The sequence below is a fragment of the Lepus europaeus genome, chromosome 8, assembly GCF_033115175.1.
Source record: "Lepus europaeus isolate LE1 chromosome 8, mLepTim1.pri, whole genome shotgun sequence".
NCBI lineage: Eukaryota > Metazoa > Chordata > Mammalia > Lagomorpha > Leporidae > Lepus > Lepus europaeus.
Window position 1 is genome coordinate 32,502,791 of NC_084834.1, and position 21,411 is coordinate 32,524,201.

Consider the following 21,411-nt stretch of genomic DNA (forward strand, 5'->3'; position numbering starts at 1 on the left):
AAAAAAAAGAAAGAAAGAAAGAAAGAACTAGTCGTGGTGGATGGAAGAGAGCAGCACCTGAAATCCATCAGACTGATATACAGTGTCTTCACTTTCTCAGCTAATATTGCAGAGAGAAAAACAAGACGAACAGGAAGTGGCGGATAAAGGTAGGGAAAGCCTCACTGCCTCTTCCCCATCAGCCACGCATCAGGAACAAGTACTTGGACCTGTATCTCCTCACTTGTACAGCTTTGTTCCTTCGTCGCAAAGTTAGACCCATCTCAGCCCAAACCAAGGCAATCAGAGAAGCATCCGGGCTAGGATTACAAAACATGCACTAACTAGTCACCCCTCAGTCTCCCCAGGAGGCCGGGTCCGGGACCCCCACCTGCACCCCCACCCCCACACACCTGAGATGTCAAAATCTGTGGATGCATATAACCTACACGTATTCTCCTGCACACTTTAAATCTTCTCTAGATTACTTAGAATACCTACGACAACGTGTTATGGGAACAGTCATGCTGTACGTTGTAGCGAATGACTAGGAAAAAGTCTGTAGAGTACAGACAGAAATTTTTAAAATATTTTCAATCTGCAGTTGGTACCGGGGCCCTCCAACTGGACACAGTTGCCCTCCAACTGGACACAGTTGCCTATCTATAATACAGAAACTCCTAGAGAACACATATGTGCTAATTTTCCTTGGTCCTGATATTTCACTTTGTTTTCCTTGGTCTACTGTTGTATTAGTGTCTTTCTATGTTATTGCATCTCTAGCTATCAATGAATTTAAATCCCTGGTGTGGTAAAATATACCAGTACATATACAGCCATCTCTGCACCATTACATGGGCTGAAACATTCAATGAATGAATGTGTTAGAACTGAGCGAGTGAGAGGCTGGTGCTATGGCACAGCTGATAAAAGTGCAATGCCAGCATCCCATATGGGCACTGGTTCAAGTCCTGGCTGCTCCACTTCCAATCCAGCTCTCTGCTATTGCCTGGGAAAGCTGAAGATGGCCCTGAACCCACGGGGGAGACCCAGAGAGGCTCCTGGCTTTGGATCAGCCCAGCTCCAGCTGTTGCAGCCATTTGGGGAGTGAACCAGTGAATGGAAGATCTTTCTCCCCACCCCTCTTTCTGCCTTTCTCTAACTCTGCCTTTCAAATAAATAAATAAATCTTAAAAAAAAAAAAAAAGACTTGAGTGAAGTTTTCTGAGGCTCTGCTCAGGTTTTTTATTTTTTTTAAATTTTTTTATTTTTATTTACTTGGAAGGCAGAGTTACAGAGAGACGAAGAGACAGAGAGATCCTCTATCTGCTGGTTCACTCCCCAAATGGCCGCAACAGCTGGGGCTGGGCCAGGCAGAAACCAGGAGTTTCTTTTGCTTTTCCCACATGGGTACAGGGGCCTAAGCATTTTGAGTCATCTTCCACTGCTTTTCCCAGGCGCAGTAGCAGGGAGCTGGATTGGAAGTAGAGCAGCTGGGACTGGAATCAACACCCATATGGGATGCCGGCATAGTGTCTTTCTATGTTGCCACAGATGGCGGCTCATCCTACCAGGCCACAATGCCAGCCCCTATGAGTTAACTGCTTCCTCTGTTCACAGCGCTGTTATTCAATTTAGCACATGGTACTGAAACCACATGCCAGGCTTTCTTAGGCACCAATTCCTGAGGAGTCTTCCATGTGTTACAAATGTCTGAGTGAATAAAAATTTAGATGTACATGAACACAAGGTATTAGGGCTATATTTAACTTCTGTAGTTAATATCTCAAAATCCCCAAAACACCTGTAATGGTACCTCAGGCTTACAACCTCAATTATCAGACTCCTGGCTATCACTATACAGATAAACCTGAAGGAAAAGTCAACACTTTGCTCCCTGCCCTGCAAATGTACAAAGTAATACAAGATTCAAAATCAAATTTCAACTACACTGAAACCAGATATCACAATACAGTGACGCAACACATTCTGTAAAAATAATCACTTTCACTTTTGCTTTTAAAGTATTTAATTTTATATTAAATTAATATCTAATAATCAATATTAAATCTCGACTCTTACTCATCTTGTTAACATTACCTGACAAAACTTAGAAGTGCACACAGGTGCCTCCTCTGCATGATGGAATACAACGGCTGCACAAACAGGAGCGTGATGAATTGTGAGCTGGACCGGCTATTTTCATGAGACGCCAAAACTCTGATAATTGCAGAGTCATGTGTAGTAATAACAACAGGGAAATCTCACTTACCATGTACACCACAACCAGGATACAGAGAGGGGCACAGTCAACAGACAGCAGAAATTTCCACCAGTCCAAGGACCCCTCGTTTTGCCCTCTCACGGCCCTGGCTCCTACTCGCCTCCTGACTCCATCCTTCACCTCAACCCTGGTGACAACCGTTCTCCATTTCTGTAATGCTCAGACTTTTCCTTCAAGGTGACATTGACCAAGCCATGGATTACACAGTGCACGGCACAGAGAGTCAAAACTCGTCTTCAGTCTGCAGGTGAAGGGGATTTTAGGTGCATTTAACTTTAAACAGCCGGCAACCATCAAGCTAAAAATGAAAGCACCTGGAAGCAAACTCCAGCGTGTTAAATACCAACATCGAAACCTCAGCATTTCAAGCTCAGGTTTAATACGGCCTTTAACTTGATCAAGTTCAAAGTGCAGAAGATAATTTTCAAGAGCTATGTGGGGGGAAAAAAAAAATCAGGCCAAATGGCAGGAAAGCTCCATGCAAGCATTCCCACGGCAGCAGCCAGCCACGGAATGGCCTTCCCGAGACCACAGCCGGACGAGTGAACCACAGTCAGCACGCATCTGGTAAAGAAAACCTACATTTAATTCAACCACTAATAACAAGTAGCCCCAATGCTGAAGAGCAGAGAAAGTCCCAGTGATCAGTCCACCTGTTACACCACCGGCAGCGTCACTGCCTTCCGAAGCTCCACCAACCGTCTTTCCTGTACGTGTCGACGCGTTTGCACAGAAAGAAATCCCTCACACTTCTACTTTTCCAGAAGACACGCACTTCAGCGCTGGTCAAAGCAGCACCTCTCCACGGCAACAAAAACTCCTTCCTCGGTCACCGCTTTGCCGCTGCCAACTATAACGAATGGAAGTTGTAGTACAGTGTTGCTGTACATTTCCGTCTCCTCCACTTTTTATTAGTTTGTTTTTACATTATTTTAGTTATGACAAAATACATGGCATAAGCTGCAGAAAAACCACAATTACTCAAATCTATAAACTTATTTTTGATCACTCGGGGAGTAAAACACAGGCAAAAGAACAATTATAAAACCAGCACTGGGCCACGTAAGGAAACATGCCTTTCTCCTGGGAGACACTTTATCACAACTCATCAGAGCGCTCATCTGCATGAAGTGTCAGAAGGACAGTTCTGGAAAGAGCAAGTCAACCTCACGTCTGCCTCAGGACATGCACAATTTAAAGTGCTGAATAATTTAACAGACTCATCTTGAGCCTCTCCAAGACCACTGGGCTTGATGACTGCTTTCGAACTTTGGTATGTGACAGAATGACCTGGAGAGCTTCTTAAATTGCTGGCCCAAAACCGGATTTGATTAGGTAGGTCTGTGGGAGGAATTTTTTCTTATTTAAAAGACTTACTTATTTATTTGAAAGGCAGAGTTAGGGAGAGAGGGAGAAGGAGGGGGAGAGGGAGAGAGAGAGGGAGAGGAAGAGGGAGAGGGAGGGAGAGAGAGGGAGATGGAGAAGGAGGGAGGGAGAGGGAAGTACGGAGAGGGAGAAGGGAGAAGGGAGAGGGGAGAGGGGAGAGAGGGGAAAGGGCAGAAAGGAGAGGGATCTTTCATTAGTTGGTTCACTCCCCAAATGGCCTCAACAGCTCGAGCTGCGCCAATCCAAAACCAGGAGCCAGGAGCTTCTTCTGGGTTTCCCACAAGGGTGCAGGGGCCCAAGGACTTGGGCCATCTTCTACTATTTTCCCAGGCCATAGTAGAGAGCTGGATCGGAAGTGAAGCAGCTAGAACTCAAACTGGCACCCATATGGGATACCAGCACTGCGGGTGGTGGCTGTACCCACTATGCCACAGCGCGGCCTGTGGGAGGGATTTTTAAGAATTTCTATTTCTATTCATTCATCTATTGGTGGGCACTTGGTTGATTCTCTACCTTGGCTCCTGTGAATAGTGTTGTGATAAGCATGCAAGTGCAGATATGTCTCTGACATACAGATTTCATTTGGATGGATACTCAGTAGTAGGATTACTGGGTCATATGATAGTTTATTTTCAGCCATTTAGAAAACCTCTGCGCTGTTTTCTAAAACTGCCGTAGTGACTGACATTCCTACCAACGCTGTGCAATGACTTCTTGTTCTTCGCATCCTTGCAAGCACCAGTTCCCCTTCATCTTTTTAATCACAGCCATTCTAACAGCTGTGAGGTAATCGCACTGCGGTTTTACTTTACATTTTCCTGATTAGTGATGTTGAACATTTCTGAAATGTGATAACTAGTCAGCCTTAAACAAGGAAATTCTTCTGCTGATGTGTGCCCCGGGAGGCAGCAGATGATGGCTCAAGCAGTTGGGTCCCTGCCACCCATGAAACCCAGATGGGGTTCCAGTCTCCAGGCTTCAACCCAGCTCCTAAATATTGTGGGCAATTGGGAAGTGAAGCAGTGATAGAAGATCTCTCTCTCTTTCTCTCTATCTGCCTCCCTTTGTCTTTCACATAAAATGAAAATAATTTTTTGTTTTAAAAAAAAGAAATTCTGTCATTTGCAACAACATGGATAAGTTTAGAGGCTATATCATGCTAAGTGAAATAAGCCAGGCACAGAAAGACAAATACCATGTGAGCTCCCTTGTATCTGAAATCTAAAGATGGTGTGCTCACAGATGTGGAGAGTACAATGGTGGTTAGGAGAGGCTCAGGGGGTGCAGTGGGTGGGGTAAGGAGAGGCCTCTGCGAGAGGGCACAAGGTTTTCGTTAGAAAGGAGCAGTAAGTTCTGGTGATCTGTTGCACAGCATGGTGAGTGGAGTTAACACATGTATTTCCAAGTCTCTCAGAGCACACTGTGAATGTCCTTACCACAAAGGAATGGTAAGTATGGGAGGAGGTGGACACCTTGACTCCCCTGGTTTGATCACTTCACTATGCATGGTGTATGAAGACATCACACTGTGCCCCATAAACATATGTCATCATGGCTAGCCCCTTCTGAATTGGAGGTTCCACATCTGTGGACTCAGTGAACCTCAGGTTGTAAATATCTGGAGAAATAAAAATTCTCTGTGTTCTGAACACCTGTAATTGAATCTTCTTGTCAGTATTGGAGGATTTCCAAAGTTCATGGAAAAAGGAACTAGAAGATGTGCTTAATTTGGTGCAAAAAATTTTGATGTCCTTGTAGTTTTTTTATAATACCCATTTTCCACGAACTTTCTGAAGATGCTTTGTACTTAAGAATTAAAAAAAAAAAAGCCAAATAACTGTTTGGAGTCCCAGCTGCTCCACTTCCAACTCAGATAATATACCTGGAAAAGCAGTGGAAGATGACCCAAGAATTGGAGCCTCTAAACTCACATGGGAGGCCCAGAAGAAACTCCTGGCTCCTGGCTTTGGATTGGCCCAGCTCTGGCCATTGTGGCCATATGGGGAGTGAACCAGCAGTTGGAAGCTCTCTCGACTGTCTCTCTCTCTCCCCTCCCCCTTTCTGTAATGCTACTTTTCAAATAAAATAAACATTTTAAAAAACAACAACAAAAAAAAGTGCCTTTTACTTACATTTCCTATGAACTTTGAAGTGTCCAGCTAAACTGATAGAATCATTTAAGCAATATAACTATTCAGATACTATTTATATTCCATTAGGTATTACAAGTAATTTAGAGATCATTTAAAGAGGATATGTGTAAGTTATATGCAAATACTATACTACTTTATATAAGGGACTTACGTAGCTCTGATTTTAGTATCCATGGGGGGTGTGGGGAGTGGTCCTAGAAATAACGCCCCTCGGATGCCAATTTTTTTCTGTCAATTAAAAAAACTAGCCTAAGTGTTAAGGTGCTGGTTGGTATGCCTGCTTCCCACATCAGAATATCTGAGTTCGATTCCAGATTCTGGCTCCTGACTTCAGCTTCCTGAATGTGTACAGTGGGAAGCAGCAGGTATGACTAAAGTCATTGGGTTCCTGCCACCCATGCGGGAGACTGGATTGAGTTCTGTGCTCCTGGCTTCAGTATTTAGGGAGCTGCATTAGGGAACTAGTCGATGGAAGTTACCTGTTCCTCTCTTTGCCTCTCAAATAAATAAAAATTATATTATTATTATTATTTTTTTGACAGGCAGAGTGGACAGTGAGAGAGAGAGAGACAGAGAGAAAGGTCTTCCTTTTTGCCGCTGGTTCACCCTCCAATGGCCGCTGTGGCCGGCTCATCGCACTGATCCGAGGCCAGGAGCCAGGTGCTTCTCCTGGTCTCCCATGCAGGTGCAGGGCCCAAGCACTTGGGCCATCCTCCACTGCCTTCCCGGGCCATAGCAGAGAGCTGGCCTGGAAGAGGGGCAACCGGGATAGAATCCGACACCCCAACTGGGACTAGAACCCGGTGTGCCGGCGCCGCAAGGTGGAGGATTAGCCTGTTAAGCCACGGCGCCGGCCAGTAAGAATTATTATAAAAAAATGCCTCTACTTTCAGGTTTTATGACATACAGGTCACTTAATTTGTGGGGGTCAGTTTTGCCCCTTGAGTAGTGGAATTAAAGTCTCCCTATGCATCTCTTATGCTGCATACAAGGATCAAAAAAAAAAAAAACAAAAAAAAAAAACCATGTGCCTAAATGATCTGGTTAGTACATATGACTCACACACTATACTTCATTCTCAAACACTTACTTCCATTTTAATTTCCAGCTAAAGAGGACTATGCATCTCTGTGTTAAGCGTTTTTTTTTTTTTCCAAAGAAAATTTACATTACAGCTGGCATAATAAACAGTGAAGAATGTTTATACTGGAAGGAGTGAGGAGAAATTAACACTGTTGTTGGAGAAAATAGTAATTGTACTCCTACCCAAAAGGAATTCTTTAAATGACACAATGAAAACCACTTATCTGGAAATAAACCTTAAAAAAAAGATGTCTAAGAACTGAATGAGAAAAACTTTAAGGTTACTAAACAATGTTATGCTCCAGGGCATATCCATGTCAATCTTCCCCAAAGGGAATCAATGAAAGTCCAACAAACTCCCAGAGGGTTTTTCACGGCATTTGACAAAGGTAATTCTGAAGTATATAATCTAACACCACAAAAAGCATTATGTTGAATGACTACAGCAAGTGTACAAGGAAATTCTAAATTTCCTCATGTAATAATTTAAAGTACACAAAATAACAGAAGAGATCATCATGGGTTCATACACACATAATATTATAAAAACATGAATGAAAATGACAAACATCAAACTCGTAAGAGTGGTTACTGAAGGAAATAGGGTCAGAGGGACACTAACAAGTGGCTCAGTTTATGTGTCATCTTTTATTTATTTCTTCAACTGCGTGGGGGATAAAAAGATGCTTGTTATATTATTCCTTAGTCTTTAAAGTTATTTTGTTTGACTTACATATAATTCAGAAAAATATAGACTTCCCTTTCTGTGAAAGCCACAGTAGTATTACATGATCTAGGTCAACCTATTGCCTCCATCAGCCACACCTGAAGTACTTGTTAAAAACAGGGTACCATGATATCCCAGATCAGGATTTCTGTGGAGGAAGTCATGCGATTCTAACACACAGCCACACTAAGGAACCCTTGTAACCCCAAACTGGTCTCAAGCTGACAATGGTATTAAACAACTGAATACCTAATCACCTTCCAATGGATCCAACTGTCCAGAATGAGGGGGGCAAAACCAGACAAATTCGAAAACAGTCATCCCTTGGTATCTGGAAGACTGGCTGCAGGAGACCCTGCCAATACCAAATCTGCAAATGCTTAAGTCCTTTCTATAAAGTGGCACAGTTTCTGCAAATAACCTAAGCACATCCTATTAAATAACCTAACTCATCCTATTATTATTTAGAATACCTAACAGGATGTAAATGCTATGTAAATAGTTGCTATTGCTTAGGGAATATCAAGAAAAAAAAAAAGTTTGTGATTGTCCAAGACAGATGCAATTTTTTCTAATATTTTCCTTTTTTTTTTTTAATTTGACAGGTAGTTATAGACAGTGAGAGAGAGAAAGGTCTTCCTTCCGTTGGTTCACCCCCCAAATGGCCACTACGGCCAGAGCTACGCCCATCCAAAGCCAGGAGCCAGGTGCTTCCTCCTGGTCTCCCATGCAGGTGCAGCGGCCCAAGCACTTGCACCATCCTCTACTGCCCTCCCGGGCCACAGCAGAGAGCTGGACTGGAAGAGAAGCAACCAGGACTAGAACCTGGAGCCCATATGAGATGCCAGTGCCGTAGGCAGAGGATTAACCAAGTGAGCCACGGCATTGGCCCTCTAATATTTTCAATCTTTAGTTGGTTGAATTCATGGCTGCAGGGCCCACAGCTAGGGAGGGCCAACTATATACCTTTAATATACCCTGCAAAAAGGCCACACATGTAAAAACTAGGAACATCTTACAAAACAGTAGTATCAAGTGATTTCATAGCATAACATAATTTCTTCATACCCTCCACAGGGAATACAGAAATTCCACAGCAATACGCAAGCACAGATGATTAAAAAATATCAATCCTTTTTTTAAAAAGAGCTTAATTTATCTTCATCTACTTGAAAGGCAGAACACAGGGTGAGGGAGACAGATCTTCCATCTACTAGTTCAATTCCCAAATGCCCACAATAGTCAAGACTGGCCAGACCAAAGCCAGGAGGCTGGAACTCTCATCTGGGTCTCCCATATGGGTGGCACATGAGCCATCATCTGCTGTCTCCCAGAATGCATTAGTAGATGCCTTCGCAGGAAGCTGGGTTGCAAGCAGAGGTGCCGGAACTTGAACCAGCATTCTAATATGTGACACAGGTGCCCCAAGCAGTGGCTCAACACTCTGTGCCACAACGCTGACCCCTAGAAAGTACAGTTCTTAAGTACTAGTGGCACAAGTCACTGGCAGCTGCCTCCATGATGACTGCCCTCCAACACGCAGAGGGAAATGACACCGGGCTTCTTTTTCTTCCCTTATAATACATTTCACAGCTAAATTTGCTTGCAGAAATGCAGGCAATATGAAACAACAACAACAAAAATAGAAACAAAACAGCTTATTAAAAAAAGAGAGGTGTACTATAGCAATCATAATTTTCATGGCCTGCTCCTAATAGAATCAAGCTGTTAAAATGTAGGAAACACTCAAGGGCTCTCTCTCTCTCCCACCCACACACCCACACACCCACTCTCTCTCTCCAAATATTTCTAAAACTACAACTACAACCAAGGGGATTATCTGGATGCTCTAAATCACACAGACCAGCTGCTCACTCACCAGGGCTCTCCACTCGCTTGTAGTGGTAGGGGTTGATGCAGACCTCCTTCTGCTTGGAACCAAAAGGAAACTCGCAGCATTCCAGTGGCTTCAGTTCGTGGTGGCTCTGGAGGTCGGGCCAGCGCCACACCCGGCAGTAGATGACATGGGGCAGTCCCTTCCGGTGGGAGACCTGCAGCCGGCCGTCCAGGGAGCGGGGGATGGTGACACAGTTACTCGGCTGCCCCGGGCAGCTCAAGGCCTTCTCCAGCTCCTCCATGGCACCCTTCTTCTTCTTCAGTTTTTTTACCAGGGCATCCACAGCTTTCTCTGCCCATTTTTCTTCCTCATCGCCCTGTTTCCACCCGAGAAGTCTCTTCACGGCAGGACTCGTGAAGGAGAACAAACTGGTCACGTTCATAGTGACCACACGGGTTGTCCACTCCTCGGGGCACGGGGAAGCAGGGAGTCTCCCAACAGAAGGGACGGCAGCAGCGATGTCAGCTTATTTACATAAGCTTCTCTTCAGGGTCGTAGCCTCAAGTCCCGAAAAACAGAAATGACCATTCCTAGTGTTCTGGAAAGCAACCCAAGGCCAGCACCTGGAGAAGAAAGGAGAAAGATCCGTTCAAAATCACAACTACCACAAGGCCGGCGCTGTGGCGTAGTAGGCTAAGCCTCCACCTGCGGCGCCAGCATCCCTTGTGGGCGGCGGTTCGAGTCCCTGCTGCTCCTCTTCCCATCCAGCTCTCTACTAATGGCCTGGGAAAGCAGTGGAACATGGTCCAAGTGGTTGGGCCCCTGCACCCACGTGGGAGACCCATTAGGCTGCAGATCGGCTGAGCTCTGTGGCTCCAGCCATTTGAGGAGTGAACCAGTGGATGGAAAACCTTTCTCTCTGTTTCTCCCTGTCTGAACTCTACCTCTGAGATAAATAAATGCAATCTTAAAAAAAAAATCACCACTACCACAATTTATTAATCACTCTGTGTAGTGTCCTATCTTAAGTAGTTAGATGTGCAGAGTCCCTGAATTCCAATGGTTCCACCTGCAGGTTTGACTTTGCCACGGGCTTGCTGGAGCATAACCCACTGTGAAGTTGAAGGGCGTCCGCATCACAGTATGCTATGGACTGAGCTGCATCCCCCTCTGCCCCATGAATATGTTGAAGCCCCAACCCCAGATGTGGCTGTGTTTGGAGACCGAGGCTCCAAGGAAGTCACTAAGGTTAACTGAGATCAAAAGGGTGGCGCCCTATGGGACTGGTGGTCCTATAAGACCGCCCTCCCACCTCACTGTACCCATGCTCATGCACTGAGCAAAGGCCATGGGGGACACAGCAGGACGGCGGCCAGGAAGAGCCCTCAGCAGCAACTGCACTGTCCAGAACCTTCACCTGGACTCCCAGCCCCCAGAACTGTGAGAATTAGGACAGCCACAACAGACCAATCATTGCCATTCTCCTGATGAATAAACGGAGACTCTGTTTAAATATATTCACTCTGAGACAGATGCCAAGGGACATCTTGGTGTGAAAAAGTCCAAGTTCTCAACAGATACCATAATATTTTTTCACAATCACTTATGACCTCTAAAAATAAATTTAAAACACATCTCTATCAACAAAACTGAAAATAACAGGTAATAATAAAAATATTAGTTAGAAAGTCTATTTTTTTAAATACTTATTTGTTTGAAAGTCAGAGTTAGAGAGAGAGAAAGAGAATCTTCCATCTGTTAGTTCACTCTCCAGGTGACTGCAATGGCCAGGGCTGGACCAGGATGAAGCCAGGAGCCAAGAGCCAGGAGATTCTTCCAGGTCCTCCACGTGGGTTCAGGGGCCCAAGCACTTGGGCCATCTTCTGCTACTTTTCCCAGGCCATTAGCAGGGAGCTGGATTGGAAGTGGAGCAACCAGGACATGCACTGGTACCCATGTGGGATGCCGGTGTCCCAGGTAGTAGCTTTATCTGCTATACCACAATGGTGGCCCCCTAACATCTGTTTCATGGTGTGTTACTCAAAGATTTCTTATGCTAAATGAAAAGGTAGTTATAATTCTGCTATGTAAATATTGTAACATTTTAGAGTATTTATTCGCTAAATAAGCCTATGTCTATGGGCTACAGAGCAAGTAAAACAGTAATTTCCTGATTCTAAGAAACTGCTTTTGGGAGTAGGTCTGTTGTGTAATGGGTGTCATCTGAGACACTGGCATCCCATACTGGAGAACCTAATTTGAGTTCTGGCTTACTCCACTTCTGATCCTGCTCCCTGCTAATGTGTACCATGGAAGGCGGCAGACCACCTGAGTCCCACCCACCCATGTGGGAGACCTGGATGGAGCTCCAGGCTCCTAGCTTTGACCTGGCCTAGCCCCAGCCCCAGCTATTGTGAGCATTTGGGGAGCGAACCAGTGAGTGGAAGATATCTCTCCCCCACTTTCTGCCTTTCAAACAAATAAAAATAAAAATAAAAAAATAAATACAATTTTGTTTTTTACTGATATGAAAGGAATGAAACCCAAGAACACATACTATACCAAATTCTTCTATCAAGTTGTCACGGTCACACCTCCTCTCTATTCTTTACCAGAGGAAAATACAAAAGGTAATAAAGTTGAAGAGGTCCTCTGCCCACCACCTGTGGCTGCAACAGAGGAGCAGGTATCAGAGCAACCTCTTCACAAACAAAGCCCAGCTTTTTAAAGACATCAAAGAGTGACCAAGGCACTCCAGACTTGAGGGGTCACGATGCTGGAGAGAAGGCAAAGGCAGTGAAATGCGTGCAACATTCTTCACTGCTTTTTCTCTCGAGGTACCTGCCAATGCCTATGTGACAAGGAGCAAGAGGCGGTCAAAACTAGCACACCTTTCAGTAGTCTCACAGTACTGGGGAATCAAAACCAGAGCTGAGAGCCTGCAGACAAACGGGAGCTCTGCTAAGTACCTTCGTCTTTCGGCTGAGTCTCCTACAGGGAATGCCCCAATGTAGGGGCAAATCTGAAATGGGTCCGTCTGTTCAGGTACTGAAACCAGGACCAGAAGCATCACTTTTTTGGGGGAGGTTTATTTCTTTATTTAAAAGGCAGAGCTACAGAGAGAGGGGAAGACAGAAATCTTCCATCTGCTGGTTCACTCCCCAAATGGCTACAATGGTGGGGCCTAGGCCAGGCCAAAGTCAGGATCCAGGAGCTTATTCTGTGCTTCCCAAGTGGGTGCAGGGGCCCAAGCACTTGGGACATCTTTCCACTGTTTTCCCAGGCACATTAGCAGGGAGCTGGATAGGAAGTGGAGCAGCTGGGACTCAAACTGCTGCCATATACGATGCTGGTGTTGCAGGCAGCAGTTTTACCCACTACATCACAGTGCCAGCTCCCAGAATCACCTTAGTCCTAGCCTGGATCAAGGTGATGGGTATCGCTCTCTAACAACTTGCTAGAAATAAAATAAATACTCATTGGAGGGAGGTAACATCATCCCAAGCCTCTATAATTGTTTACTCACAATATATAGCAATCAACCAAAAGTTACCAAGCATACTAGGAGACAGAACCAAATGACCAAAACAAAACAGCATAGAAGCAGATCCAAGAGGTGATCCAGACAGTGCAGTTACCAAATATAGATGAAAATATTAATGGTCACTGATTAATATATCAAGGAAACAGAAGACTGAGGATTTTAATGAGAACTGAAATCCACAAAAAGTAATGAAATAAAAAGTATTAGAATCAACTTAACAGGAGATTAGTTAGAGTAAAATAAAAGATTAGTGAGCTGAAAGATCCTGAAGAAATGTTCAAGCTAAGGTAAACGGGAAAAAAATGGACAATAAAAGAACTGAAGAGGCATAATGGATATGGTAAAAATGTCCAGCATCATTTAAGAGGATTCCTAGTGAGAAGAAAAGACTGAGACAAAACAGTATTTTTAGATACAGGCCAAGGATTTCCGGGAACCGACAACAGAGAACTAACCATCAATTCATGAAGCCCCACAAACCCCAAGAAGGATAGATACAAAGAAATCTACATGTTTCAATGTGTCACGTCACAGTAAAATTGCTTAAGGTCTAAGACAAAAATCTTCAAAAGGACACTTTACCTTCAAATAAGTACAATAAGGTTGACAGCTGACATTTCAACAGAAAATTAGGAGACAATTAAATGACATCTTTAGCATGTCAAGTGTAAATACATAGTAACTCTTAAACAGTCTATAATAGGACAACTAAAAGATGAAGGTGTGGGTGGAAAACACCATTTATGTAAGTATCACTTATATGGTACTTTCCAGACACGCATTAAGTGAAAGGACACAGAAAGGTTGAAAGCAAAGGATGGAAAAAATGTATTACGCATACTCTTTCCAAAAAGCTGACATAGCTACCCATTCAAACAAAACTGACTTTGGAGAAGCATCAGCAGGAATTTAAAAAAATGTAGGGAAGAGGATATTTCATGTTAAAAGTGTTGACCCACCATGTAGATATCACAATCTTCAAATTTTTATGCAAGTAATAGTCTCAAAACAACTAAAGCAAAAACTAACAATCAAAATGACAGATAAACCCACAACATTGTTAGATTAATACAGTAACTAAGAAAACAAACAGAAATCATAGAAATAGATGAGTAACATGTTTAAAAACTTGCTTCAATTCATGTATATAGAGCCACACCAAACAAGAGTAAAATACATAAATCTTTGAAGCACAAATGCAATATTTACCCAAACTAGCCACATAATGAGCCATAAAGCAAATTTCAACATGTATCAAAGAAGTAAAATCATATATATCCTTTGATCTTATTAATTCCTAAAAACAAAAATAATACTATTGAAAAGAACTACACTTTAAAATGTCAATAAATTACAATGAAAACAAAAATTAACTAAATAATAAAAATGATCTACCAGGAATTGTGATATGATTCCAGCCATATTATGAGAGAAATGTGTAGTCCTAAAAGCATGTACTAGAAAAGAAGGGCTAGCATTGTGGCACAGCAGGTTAAGCTGTGTAGCCTGCAGTGCTGGCATCCCATATGGGTGCTGGTTTGAGTCCCAGCTACTGCACTTCTGCTAATGCACCTGGGAAAGCAGCAGAAGATGGCTTAGGTACCTGGGCCCCTGCCACCCACATGGGAGACCTGGATGGAGTTCCAGGCTCCTAGCTTTGGCCTGGCCCAACCCTGGCCATTGTGACCCTTGGGGAGTGAACTACTGGATGGAAGCTTTCGCTCTCTCTCTGTGTAACTCTGCCTTTCAAATAAATAAATAAATTTTTTAAAAAAGAAAAGGAAAAAAGTTAAAGCTAATTTCTATGTATTCATCACCAGAAGAAAAAAAAGAAAAAAAAAAAAAGGAGGGAAAGAGAAAACTGAATTAAATCCAAAGAAAGTAGAAGGAAATGAGAGCAGCGATTTTCTTTATAAAAGTATATTGGGGGCGGGGGGGGCGACACTGTGGTATAGTGGGTAAAGCTGCCGCCTGCAGTGCTGCCATCCCATTTGGGTGCCAGTTCGAGTTCCGACTGCTCCACTTCCGATCCAGCTCTCTGCTATGGCCTGGAAAAGCAGTAGAGGATGGCCCAGGTCCTTGGGCTCCTGCACCCACATAGGAGACCCAGAGGAAGCTCCTGGCTCCTGGCTTCAGATCCACACAGCTCCAGGCCGTTGCAGCCATTTGGGGAGTGAACCAGCAATGGAAGACCTCTCTCTCCTTCTCTCCCTTCCTCTCCCCTTCCCTCTCCCTCTCTCCCTCCCTCCCTCTTCTTCTCTGCCTCTCCTTCTCTCTCTGTAACTCTGACTTTCAAATAAATAAATAAAATAAATCTTTTTTAAAAAAATCATTTAAAAAGAAAGTGTCTTAGAAGGGACCAATATTGTGGCTTGGTGGGTTAAGCTGCCGCCTGCAGCGCCAGCATCCCATATGGAAGTCAGTTTGAGTCCTGGCTGCTCTGCTTCCAATCTAGCTACCTGCCAATGTGCCTGGGAAAGCAGTGAAAGATGACCCAAATACCTGGGCCCCTGCGCTCACATGAGAGATCCAGAAGAAGTCCCTGCTCCTGGCTTGGCCTGGCCCAGCCCCAGCCACTACAGCCATTTAAGGAATGAACCAGTGAACAGAAGATCTCTCTCTTCCTCTGCCTCTCCTTCTCTGTAACTTTGACTTTCAAATTAAATGAATATATTTTTTTAAATGCGTATTAGAGAAAATCCACAAAATCAAAATTGGTTCTTTAAAAATACTAATAAAACTCTTAGGAAAAATGAGCAATAAGGCACAAATTACCAGTAACAGGAAAAACACAAGGGAAATCATCACTGATCCTCAAAAATCAAGAAAGATAACAACTGTGAACTGCTACTGCAGTAAATTATGTGTGTCTATACCTACACATCTGTCTCTCTCACCACAGGAAAATGACAGAGGAATTCTGTTTGTTTGTTTTTTAATCTTCGAAGCCTAGCACAGTGCCTGGGCATGCAGCAAATTCTCTGTTTGATGAATGATCTGTTCCTGTGAAGAACTCAGAAGGCCAAGTGTAGACCCTGAACTTTCTCCACTAGGATATAGAGAGGTGGTGGTGGTGGTGGTAGCAGCAATAGCAGTAGCAGCATTACCAGTTGCTGTTGTTTTAAGTAAGGAATTTCACCCACATTTACCAATTATTTCGAGGTTGGCATTATTTTCATTTAAGAGAAAGAAAAGACAAAAACAAAACTACACTATTATCAAAAGTCACACTTGGTACCTACTGAGAAGACAATTTAATTTTAAGAGGTTAGTTTTGGAACACACACATGCATGTGTGCACATACATATACATGCACAAAAAAAGAGCTTCTTTCTAGTTCTCTAAAAATAATTCAGAGGGGTTTGTATTTCTTCTTACCCTTTTCTTCTACTCTGAAAACAGCTTTTTAATATTCTAACCAATGGTTTTCAAATAGAGGGGGAGAGGTTATATGAAGATCACTTAAGGTCATTACAAACTCTGATAGGAACCTGTTACATAAGGCAAATGTGTTGGGGAAATGGTATATAAGAAACACCATTTCTGGCGCCGGCATGGTAGAGCAGCAGGTAAAGCTGCTGCTTGCGACACTAGCATCCCTTTGTGCACCGGCTCCAGTCCTGGCTACTCCACTTCAGTCTTGGGAAAATGGCCCAAGTGCTTGGGCCCCAAAAACCCACATGGGAGATCTGGAAGAAGCTCCTGGCTTCGGGATGACTCAGCTTTGGCTGTTGTAGCCATTTGGGGTATGAAGCAACAGTTGGAAGATTCTCTCTCTCTCTCTCTCTTTCCCTCTCTGTACTCTTTCTTATAAATAAATCTTTTTTAAAAAAGAAATAAAACACCTTTCCATACCTTTGTTTGAACTATTCCAATTGACGTTAATGCATCAAAGCTATAATGAGTTCTGGCTACAGATCTGGCACTGTGCTGGCCGGATGTCCAGTGGCAGGGCTGGTGTGGAGACATCTAACTCCCACAAAACCAACTGCTGACCCTGGAGCACTGAACCAAAACATCTCATGGGGCCTTAGCCAGAAGGAATGCTGTGGTTGTTCCAAGGTGGACCACAGGCACAGGAATACAAGGCCCAGGTACTGTGCATCTGCTGGGCAGCCATTAGCTAAATAAAAGGGTGATAAATGCTGCCAGGCAAGTACAAACAATGCCAAGGGTAATCAGCCCAACATCCTCCTAAGATTCACACATTGAGATCCTAACCCCCAAAGCGATAGTGGTAGAAGAGGGGGCCTTTGGGAGGTGACTCAGGCACAATAGCAGGGGATTAGCATCATACAAGAGACCCTGAGATGTCTTGTGCTGTCCAGCATGGGGGCTTGTCCTGAGAAGAGGCTGTCCAAGAGGAAGAGGGCCTTCCCCAGACAACTAACCTGCAGGAGCATGAACCTGAACTTCCCAGCCAGGAGAACTGTAAGAAATCAATTCCTGTTGTTCATAAGCCTCCAGTCTGGAGTTTTGCGAGAGCAGCCCGGACAGATCAAGACAAACAATAATAAAGTGTATAAAAGAAAAGAACCATTAAGTCCAGGGACTTCAGGAAGTTTTTTCAAAGAGGAAATATCAGACAGGCCTTAAAGGATGAGTAGAACTGTGTGAAACAATGGAGCTTACATTTCCAGTGCGTACTACATGCCAGTCCCTGCTCTAAGCCCTTTACATCTGTTAACTACCAACAAACCCTCCGAAGAGAATTCCACCGTTTCCCTCATTTTATAGGCAAGAAACTGAGATACACAGAAGGTAAATACCCTGTCCAAAGTCACGTACATAGCAATGATGTGACAGGACCAGGATCTGAACCACACTGCCTCACTCTGGAGCCTGATTCTATAAATCACTTTTCTGGAGTGCTGGTTCTCAGAGACACTGGATGGAGAGGTTGTGTTTCTATCTGGTTGGCAATGATGCAAGACTGGTAAAAGTCTGTGGTACATCTTACACTGTGGACCAGTGGGAAGTCTGAGATGACAACATCAATGTGATTAGATCTCCGTATTAGAAAGATGGATAAGGCATCGACACAGGCAGGCTTCCCATTACAGAAATGAAAAAAAAAAAAAAATGTAAAAACCTCCCACCTCCCAACACTTGCAAGGGCCAGCTGGGTGGCACATGTCTTGATGCCACTCAGGAAAACTGAAAAGATCACAGCTCTTTCTTTGCACAGACACAGACACAGACACAGACAAAACAAAACGCTGGCTGGTGACTCATTTTTGCCCACTTGAGTTAAGCAGTTTTTAAATATACAAGTCAAACAAGTAACCTACCTCACATGAGGAGCCCAAATGAGACCATGATACTACGGCCTTGGCAGGAGAACTGATTTTTTTTTCTGCCCCTTTTTGTACTTCCTGCCTTAGTTTATGTCAAAAGCTAAGTGGCCTTATCAGTTAAAAGTGCAAAATAAAAACATGAGTCAGCAAACAGAGATTTCCTTCCCTCTTGCCCAAATACAAACATTTCACGCTGACGAGAAAGAAAAGCATTTATCTAGGAAAAAAAAATCCACCTCCCAATACCCTTTAAAAATATTAAAATATTTGTTCTAGCAACTTCACCTTTAAAAACTTACTTTAAGGAAATAACTTTCACATGGAAAGAGAGAAAAAATTTCCACACAAAGATTATATATTATATAATATAATATAAACTTCCACACACAGAACATTATATAAAATAAGAAATTTTTAAAAAATAAGTAAACTGTATAATCTTTTCATTGGAATATCATGTAGCCCTTAAAAATTATTCTCATAGGAACCATGTAATAACTTGGAAAAACAAAATCTATGTAATAACTTGGCAGAACATAAAATGGTACATACAGCATAAACAACTATATAAATACTCTAAAATATTAACACTGGCCAGTTTTGGAAGATCAGTAATACCTCGCTCGTTTCTAAATTTCTAAATGATTCAAACATTCTTTAATGGAAAACTATAACTTCCAAAAAGTCTTCCTAAATAAATATTTGCTAATTACAAAAAAAAAAAAAAACACACAAAAATCAACTAATGAGCTCAAACCACATATACAGTCTACTTAGTAGTCAGGTTGGATTTATGGTGTGATCTGGTTTGGGAAGTAATAAAAATATAGCTTAAAGGCCGGCGCCGTGGCTTAACAGGCTAATCCTCCACCTGCGGCGCCGGCACACCGGGTTCTAGTCCCGGTTGGGGCGCCGGATTCTATCCCGGTTGCCCCTCTTCCAGGCCAGCTCTCTGCTGTGGCCTGGGAAGGCAGTGGAGGATGGCCCAAGTGCTTGGGCCCTGCACCCCATGGGAGACCAGGAGAAGCACCTGGCTCCTGGCTTCGGATCAGCGAGATGCGCCGGCCGCAGCGGCCATTGGAGGGTGAACCAACAGCAAAAAGGAAGACCTTTCTCTCTGTCTCTCTCTCTCTCTCACTATCCACTCTGCCTGGCAAAAAAAAAAAAAAAAAAAGATAAAATATAGCTTAAAACAGTGTTTTGAATTCAGAATTTCTTCCTATGGATTTCAGCCATGGGAAGGATTTCTATCAGTGCAGCCAGAAGCCCTATCAGGAAACTATTCTTATTAACTCCTCTTGAACTGGTTATTTGATTTTGCAACTTACAGCTACTCTTTAATGTTAAAAGGAAAAAAGCAAAAAATTCAAAACACTCAACTCCTGTGTAACTTTAACTGTAAAGGAAATCAGATTAGCCAAATGCACAACAAGGGGCATTTTCGTTACCTTGGCCTCATCGGAGTAAAGAAACAAGTAATTATCCTGATGGGTGAGCACCAACAAAACGCAGCCTCTGCCACTCAGTACCATATAGATCCCAGATCCCCACAGGAAGGGAAGTTTCTACTTTGCATCTGAAGATGCCATAAGCGGAGTGTATCAGGGACAGCTGCCAAATGCTATAAGCCAAGCACGTTAGAGAGACCAATCAGACGCACAGCCCTGTGCACCAGCTTCAGGCCACAGGCTGCTGTGTAATTCTCGAATGGGCGTGGAATTCAGTGGACTAGACAAAATAAATAACCCCACTGGACAGCGAAGGAATAAGTACATTATTCAATAAAACAAACATAAAATAATAGATTCCAAAAAGAGACGGGGAGAAAAAAAAGCAAAGACTCACAATACCTTATAAAGGCAAGTGACAGAAAATAAATGGTCTATTGTCAATGAAGCAAGCAATTTTCCTCCCCGGTTCTTGTTCTTTGGTTCATTACTCTACCTTAACTAATGATTAAAAAATCATGGCATAGAGATCAAAAGAATTAAGGAACTAAAAGCTCTAGGTATTGATTACCTTCACTTTGAAACTGTTTAAAAGCTGGAGAAGTTATTCAAGAAGAAAAGGACAACTTTGCAAAAATACTGTTTGACCCTTTTGTGTATGGGGGGGTAGGATAAGTATCTCCAAATAATGTGTACATACAATATGTATGCCAATATGTATACATAGCTCTAGACTTGTACCACCTAGTTTCCTTGTCAACAGACGGACTGATCTTGTAAAATGCAGAGAAAAACAAAGACTTGAGCTCCCAAAGCAGATTTACAATGAGGCCTCAATGTGATCATAGGGAAACGGTAAGAGTTTTACAGTGCAGGATTTTTAATCCTAGAAAACCACTTCACCACAAACCTCACCTGAAGCCATGGAGACGTAAAGCACCTAAGAGAAGTGGTGTGTAAAGTGACTGGCGGCAGTATTCACTAGCACTACAGAAAAGCCTGTGTCATCCCACCGAATTTCAGGGTTCAGGGCCTGGTGAGACTCACTCTTGTCTCCTCTGAGATGCTTGGCTAAAATAAAACATCGTAAGGCTCAAAGGGGAAAATGCCAGGGAACCTGTAATGCTAACTTTACGTTCAAATGCACTTTCAAACACTCTTTCCTTCAAACCCACAATTAGTCAACCTGTTTGATTTCACTCAGGGGTGCAAATCGACTGTATACTCCCAACAAAGGAGACTGTGATTCCCAAGAAGGACAGAAGAGATACCCTAAACATTTCTGACACGCACAGAAACGATAGCCTCAGAGAAGACCAGACACTATAGATTATGGTTAAAATGCTTAAAATGCAAAATAATTTGGCTGGCGCCGCACCTCACTAGGCTAATCCTCTGTCTGCGGCGCTGGTGCTCCGGGTTCTAGTACAGGTTGGGGCGCCGGTTCTGTCCTGGTTGCTCCTCTTCCAGGCCAGCTCTCTGCTGTGGCCCAAGAAGGCAGTGGAGGATGGCCCAAGTGCTTGGGCCCTGCACCTGCATGGGAGACCAGGAGGAAGCACCTGGCTCCTGGCTTTGGATCGGCGCAGTGTGCCAGCCGTGGCGGCCATTTGGGGGGTGAACCAACGGAAGGAAGACCCTTCTCTCCGTCTCTAACTCTGCCTTTCCAAAAAAA

At 43.4% G+C, this 21,411-nt stretch overlaps 1 protein-coding gene across 3 annotated transcripts in view; it reads right to left on the reverse strand.

Moving 5' to 3' along the window:
* The window catches only part of SMAD1 (SMAD family member 1), an 87,208-nt gene that overhangs the window by 42,770 nt on the left and 23,027 nt on the right, over nucleotides 1-21,411 (reverse strand). For all 3 annotated transcript variants that reach the window (XM_062199543.1, XM_062199546.1, XM_062199544.1), the window contains exon 2: nucleotides 9,492-10,072. In XM_062199543.1, coding sequence (XP_062055527.1) covers nucleotides 9,492-9,891 — 400 coding nt within the window. In that variant the 5' untranslated portion in view covers nucleotides 9,892-10,072. The remainder of the gene's footprint in view (nucleotides 1-9,491; nucleotides 10,073-21,411) is intronic.